At 37.1% G+C, this 7423-nt stretch overlaps 1 protein-coding gene across 1 annotated transcript in view; it reads left to right on the forward strand.

Moving 5' to 3' along the window:
* EIF3H (eukaryotic translation initiation factor 3 subunit H) overlaps positions 1 to 6332 on the forward strand; it is an 86406-nt gene extending 80074 nt beyond the window's left edge. The window contains exons 6-8 of the mRNA XM_063423008.1: positions 541 to 661; positions 3874 to 4006; positions 6069 to 6332. Of these exons, the coding sequence (XP_063279078.1) occupies positions 541 to 661; positions 3874 to 4006; positions 6069 to 6166 (352 nt within the window). The 3' untranslated portion in view covers positions 6167 to 6332. The remainder of the gene's footprint in view (positions 1 to 540; positions 662 to 3873; positions 4007 to 6068) is intronic.
* The last annotated feature ends 1091 nt before the right edge of the window (positions 6333 to 7423 follow it).

The following is a 7423-nucleotide window of genomic DNA, read 5'->3' on the forward strand; positions in this document are numbered from 1 at the left end:
TAGACTAGTTAATGAGATGGAGTGCTGAAGAATATTTAACTGTTCTTATTCAGAATAATATTTATCAAAAGAATTACTAAAAATTTGTGAAAAACCGAATTCAGGTAGTGAATTTTAAAAAGTAATTTGAAACCAAACACTTCGAGCACATCTCCTGAAATGTTGCTTGGGTTGCATTTCACAAAAGTGACTTTTTCTTTTAGATGTATGACCTTCATCTCTAATAGCTGTAAATTCATGCAAAGCATTGTTTTTTCATTACTAGCAGGTTCCTGGAAAGACCAGAACAATTAAGCTTGGTATTTGCAGTGAGGAAAAGATGCTAGAGGAGGAGGTGCCATATAAAAATCACATAAAATAAAATCATAAATAAATAAATTATCAAATAAATATATGAACAAAGATAATCAGGAACCTAAAAATTTGCAAATGGTGCCATTAGTGCAGAAATACTGATCAAGAGACAGAATGAATTTTTAATTTTAACTCCTTATTTTTAGTAATAAATTAAATCTTTCATGACTGTTTCTCCTATTTCAGTAATCACCTCGGGAAGAGTCTGCAACTGCTGATGGACAGAGTGGATGAGATGAGCCAAGACATTGTTAAATACAACACCTACCTGAGGAACGTAAGCAAGCAGCAGCAGCAGAAACATCAGGTTGGTAACATGGAGAAACCTAAACAAGAGCATTTTTTTCCACAAAATACAGTTTGGGTTGTGTTATCCAAGACAGATGAATTGAGATCTAGGCAAGATCTTTCAAAAATACACTTGTTAAACATTTTTATGGGTTGATCCTGGAGGTGCCAAATGCCCCAGAAAGTAAATTTATCACTCCTCTCCTCAGCTGGGCATGAGAGAAAAAATGCAGAAGTCTCATGGGTTGATCTAAGGGCAGGGAGAGAACACTCAGCAATTACCATCTTGGTCAAAACAGGCTTGACTTAGGACAATCAGTTTAATTTATTACCAATCAAATCAGACCAGAATGATGAAATCTTAAAACATCTTCCTTTCAGCCATCCCTACTTTTTGGGTTCAACTTCAGCCCCAATGTTCTCTCCTTGTTCCTCTCAGCAGTGCAGGGCACAGGGAATAGGGGCTGTGGTCAGTTCATCATACAGCTCTGCAGCTCCTTCCTCCTCAGGGATAGGTCCCCTCACATCCCTTCCCTACTCTGTGGGCTGCAGGGGCACAGCTGCCTCACCATGTTCTGCACCACAGGCTGCAGGAAATCTCCATCCTCACTGACCTTGGTGTCTGCAGGGCTGTTTCTCTCACATACTCTCATTCCTCTCTTGGCTGGCATTTTTTCCCTTTTTTTCCTCCCATCTGAATTGTTTTATCCTTGATGTGCTGACACTGTCACTGTTGGGCTTGGCCTTGTCCAGTGGTGGGTCTCAGAGCCAGCTGCTGTTGGCCACATGGTACATGGGGGCAGCTTCTGGAGGCTTTTCATAGAATCCACCCCTGTAGCCCCCATGCCACCAAAATCTTGCTAGACAAACCCAATGCGAGAAGATCTATAAAATGGGTTAGACAGCAGGAAATTACCAAATGAATTCACTTCTAGTGACATGTGGTATTGATGTAGCTTTCTCTGCTATTTTACATGTTTATTAGTGATTTATGATAAACCAAAATAATTTATAAATACACCATGGAATAAGGAATAAGAGATTCAGTAAATGAAAGAGCTGAAACTACAAGTTTTGCTCTAAACCAAACTGTCTTAGTACCATCACATGCATCTAGAAATAAAGGACCATAGTCCAGTGGACTGTGAAGAAGTTGGACTGTTCTCTGATTGGAAAGGACATTTTAGTCATGTTTAGTATCAATAAATAGCTGATTGGGTGGTGCTGACTTTCAATTCCTGTGCCAAAGGGCCTCTTTAAAATCCAGAGCATTAGAGAATTAGAATTAAAATCCATTGATTATAGTATCTTGAGTATGAAGAGCAGCACTAGGTGACCCTGCTTGAGCAGAAGGGGTTGGACAAGGTGACCTCCAGAAATCCCTTGTAACTATTCTAGTATTTGGAGACAGTATTACTTTCTTTGCTCTTGCTGCACAGATAAAGCAGTGCTCTGTCTGACTGTAGGAGGATGGTGGTAAATTGGAAAAAAACACTATGAGAATTACTTGAAAGCCTGACGAGATTTTGGTGAACAGAATTCACATAATGTGATAAGTTAACAAGTTACTTGCTTACTCAAGAGATACCTGCATGAGGAATAAACTCTTTTATCTAGCAGACAGAGATATGACAAGTTGATTCAATATTGGCCAACTGAAAACGGGCCAGAACTTTTAAGATAAAATGTTGTGGGTATTGCCACACAAAGTAAGTGATTATTAAAAAGAGCACCTGTTGTTCATGTAAAACGCTTCATCACTGAATGTTTTAAAATAAAAATTGCTTTTTTTCCTCATAAGTAAAGTATAGCTTGGACAGGGAATATTTTAGGGAAGCAGCACATGATCAGTGTTCTGTCCTGGCCATAGAATTCCCAAGGACAAAGAAGCTTCGTGTGTATTATCTTCAGAATTTTTTTTCCTTTATTGCCTAGTTTGAATGGAAAGATGGCATCTACTTCAGAGGTTTTTGTTAACAACAAAGAGATCTATTTATTTTGAAAAGCAGAGCAAAGTAGGTTCCATGGTGTCTCGCTTAATTTCTTTACTAACTATAGCTGCTTTAGTAGTGGCTCATTGCAGCATACTTAGTGGTCGTAACTTCATTTCTAAAATGGAGCAGTTGTGATTAAGAGCAAGCCATTTCAATAAAGAATAATAGGCAGACTGCTGAGAAGTCAATGGGGTAATGCAAAGAAAGAAGAAACTACATGCAATTCACATACAAATATGGGCATTTCAGATTTTATTTTTAACATTGTACAAAAACATGTATTTGTCACTACTACTGGAAAAAAAATTACTTCATTTGATTGTGCCACCAAGTAGGAACTGTTTTCAAACTTGTTGGATCACATATACATCTAAGTAAGTGAGAAAAAACACTCTGTACTTTTTGTCTCCTTATTTTAAAGACTTTTTTGTTGCGTTGAATATGAGGACTTTGAAGACAAATTTTATAACTAAATCCTCACTGCCACATACAATATGAAACCTCACATAGTTTTTGAATTTATGAGCCTTGCAAAAACATATGTTTATCTGATAGCTGCAGAAATGTTTGCCTCAATTTTTATAAAGTTTAAGTAATCTCTGTGGCAAAGAGAAGTACAGAAAACAAATGTTTTTATATATATAGCAGAAAAACTTTTACAAGCTGCTATTTTAGCATATTAATGGAGAAATGAACCGTTGTGCTTGGTTTCAGCCACCACTTAGTTTGCAGTTCAGAGTTAACATTTTTTGGCTTAAAATACTGTATTTAATCAAGTTCTCTTCCCCTTTCACATTAATATTGTTTTGACCTTTAACTTGCATAAAATGGAGAATTTCTGGTTTGTGCAACTATCTGAGGTGGTGGCTTCTCATACCTACATATTCCAACCTTGCTTTTCTCTACTGTGTGGGGCAGTGGAGGTCTTTATCAAGCATGCTCAATTCTTTCCATCAGATATCTATCTCTGAAAAATTTTAGAACCCCACTACCTCAGTACTATATGATTCTCTGTTATCTCACTTATTTAAGGTGACACTGTGTGGGATGGGGAACGCCTTGTTGCCAGTGAATTGAAATAAACTGTGAAAGCATTATATTGTTTGTAGTAACCTGAATTGCATTGAATAAAGTAATTTTCAAAACATACTTTCTGGTTTGTTGGAAACATCTGAAAATAATTTTTTTGCAGCTTTGTAAGTTCTGCTGCATTTTGATTCTGTTGTTTTATTTTCAGTATCAGCAGAGACGTCAGCAAGAAAATATCCAGCGTCAAAGCCGAGGAGAGCCCCCTCTTCCTGAGGAGGACATCAATAAGCTTTTTAAACCACCACAACCACCTCCAAGAATGGAGTCACTCCTTATTGCAGGTAATGTTTAGCACTGTTTTAAACTTACCTTTTAACATAAGAATGCTTGGGAAAAAGTGCAGTTGTATCCTTTGAAAGCATTTTAAGTTTTCATTAACTTTGTCATTATGGTGGGATCTTTTGGCTTGATAGCATTCCAAACCCTATCCTTGATATTTTAAATTTGAGATTTTAAAGGAGAGATGGAGAAATGCTCCATGGGAGAGGCTTTCTGCATGAAGGGGTGTAACTGCTCCCTTAACTCATGCCCCTGCGCCTCCCTCAGCTGCAGAAGTGCAGGAGCTGTACAGACAAGACTCAGGAATAAGCTGTTCGGGCTGGAACTTCTGATTCAGAGCAGTTGACAGCAGCTCCAAGTTATGGATAACATTCCTAGGTTTGAACTGGTTGTTGCAGCAGCTGAGAGGATTTTGCGTTTAATTTCAGATAGAATGGGGATAATTTTTTTGTTTTATATGGCCAGAGATTTAGGGATACTATCCCCGTATTCTTGCACTGCCAGGCGAGGGAAAATATAAATGGGAGCAAAGCACAGATAGGTAGAGATACCACCCTCCAGTTTCTTCAATTCACTGGTGGGCTGCAGGCAGAGCCACTCTCAGTGCCTGTCCTGTGCCTCCTGGAAGGGTAAAAATACCTGGGACCTCAGTGTCAACAGACAGTGGGCAACCTGGGTGTCCTGCTAAGTAAAATGAGAAATGGAAAGTAAAATTGGAAAATGTCATGAGAAAGCAAATTGTTTAAATGTAGCAGGCTTTTTGGATCAGGTAGTTATCACCTTGTTTTGTACTGAGAGAAAATTCAAAATCCTGGTAATGTACTGTGCATCAAAGAGTGCTTTAACGTAAAAAAAAAAAAAAAAGAAAGTGGATTTGAATCACCTGAATTTTGAAGTGACCAAGATATTTTTATTTTAGTATTTAATAGTTTCACACTGATAATAAGTGCTATGTTTAGAAGAAATAATGTTCTTGATTTATTACTCCTTACAGAGTCTTTTAGAAAACCCTATTGTTTTTATAGTTTTTAGCAGTTACTGAATTCTAGCAGTGTTAAAGTATTTAAATATTCAGCTCTAGCAGAGCTTATAAATGCAATGGGAGAGTGTATGTGTGTAGACGTGTGTTTTATGAAAGTGAAAGCTTAGGATGAATCATCCCTTACCAGAGAAGGAATTGAAAACTGTTATACTTAAAGGAAAAGACAGTTTTCAGCCAAAGCACTTTCTTTGTTTGTTCTTTTACCATAGTCAGAGGAAGAATTGAAAGCATCCACTTCAACTTAAATGAAGTAAAGTTTGTGGATTAAGAATAAAACTTAGCTCTTTGTCTCTGAGGCATTTAAAAACTTTTCAAATAGAGCATTAAATCGAGAGTTTATTGGCTTTCTAAACAGCCTTAATTTTGATTAAACTGGCTTCATGTTTTGCTATTCCTAGCTAACAAGGGAAATAACTTGTAGCTGTAAGAGTATAAAACTGTTTTGATGGGCACATTTGATTTGTAAAGCACTGACAAATCTTCAGACCCTGATGATTTTTGGAACAGCAAATAAAATGAAATGTTAGGTAAGAAAAAAGGCTAGTAGAATGTCAGAGAGGAATGACACGGTTTTCAATGTGCTGCTGAAAAATATTTCTTACAAATATTTTAATAGAGAAAGCATGTGCAAAAGAACAGAACTGAAATCCAGTCTTGTAGAATTTTTAGATCAACTAAATTGAAGAATTAATGTGATTGAGCTTTCAGTTCAGCGACAAGAATTGCTCATTCTTTTTACTGTCATAGGTATTGTCAGAAATTGTATTTAGTATTGCTGGAAAATTAAGGGGGGTTTTGAGCATGCCAGTTTACCTGTTCTCCTAATTAAGCTTCTTCCCTTTCCCAAATAATTTGAGCATCCTGAAAATGTAAAGTTCCTAAGTGTGGAGTAGCTCAGCAGAGTTAGTGGTTTCTCTATAAACCCTCAGTGATTTACACACATTTGGCTTTTGAAAAATTAGATTCTGGGGTATCTTTCTGAATTTCAAAACTGACAAGGGTTTACTCTTTCTTTTTGACAGGTCAAATCAATACTTACTGCCAGAATATTAAGGAGTTCAATGCACAGAACCTGGGCAAGCTTTTCATGGCTCAGGCACTCCAGGATTACAACAACTGAAGAAACCTTGCTGTACCCTCAACAAGAAGAGTTACTTACAGCTTTACACTGTTCACGATCACCTTGAAAATTTATTATATTGGGAGGAAAGTCTTGTAAAACAGAGTCAGCTTGGTTTATGTAGAATTCTCTTATAAAAGAAAAATAAAGGCACATTTTAACGATATTTTAGTATTTTCTTACTTGTTGGCCCTATTGAACTGGAATTTTCTGTGTTCAGTCAGGTTTTATAAATGTTTGGCAATTATTCACGTTTAGTCATAGCAAATAATACAGGTTTTATTTAACTTGGAGTCGGAAATAAAAACAAATATTACAAATGTTCAGTGTAACTGACTTAGAGAAGAAATTTAAGATTTCCCAGTTTTGGTTGAGAAGGTACAACTGCAATGTGCTAGACACTTGGGGGAGTTGCTCATTTTTATTTTAATCTGTTTGGAGGGTCTGGTCCAATGGTCCTTCTGTAACACAAATGTTTCTTAGACTTCACGTTCAGAACATACAAAACCAGTGGGATGTGCAGACTGATCCCCACCATATTTTACTGTGTTCCCATTTCCTCTTGCTGCCACCAACTGGGTTGAAACTAGAATCTGGAATAAAGAACTGGAATGAAAACCAGTTAATGGTTGGACTCAAAGATCTTAAAGGTCTTTTTCAACCTAAGCAATTCTGTGCAATCCAGTGATGCTACTGACTTGCTCATGACAGAAAGTCCAGAAGTGGCTGCAGCAGCCAGTGTGGTGTAAAAGAGCAGTGTCCCTCTCTAAGGAACTTTGTCATATGGATGATTATTCCTAAACTTGGTCTACTTATCTTTTTAACAAGAAAGTTAAAGACTCAGTACGTGGCAACTCACACATTACTGTCGTGAATTCATCATTTTTTTCTCTTGAGTTCTTGCATGTCATTTTGGCTTGAATTCCAAGAGCCTAAAATGGCTGAAGGAGTGTGAATTGGTCTTCTAAAATAACTTCCTCTAAAAATAGACTTACCATGGAATATTTCAATCTCTAAGCTGAATATTTTAGAAAGTCATAAGTGTGTGAAACCTGGGGTTTAGACTAAGGACTATAGTGATTGCAATATTTATGTAGATATGCATGCAAATTTTGTTCAGCCCTCACATACCTGTCAAATTGCCAGGCTGATCTTTTACTTTGGAAACCTTTGGCACTTTCTGTGTTGGCTTTCATACAGTGAACTCCTCGGAAACCAGAGATCACTAAAGAATCCTGCTACAGTGCCACATGACTG

The sequence above is a fragment of the Prinia subflava genome, chromosome 1 (assembly GCF_021018805.1).
Source record: "Prinia subflava isolate CZ2003 ecotype Zambia chromosome 1, Cam_Psub_1.2, whole genome shotgun sequence".
NCBI lineage: Eukaryota > Metazoa > Chordata > Aves > Passeriformes > Cisticolidae > Prinia > Prinia subflava.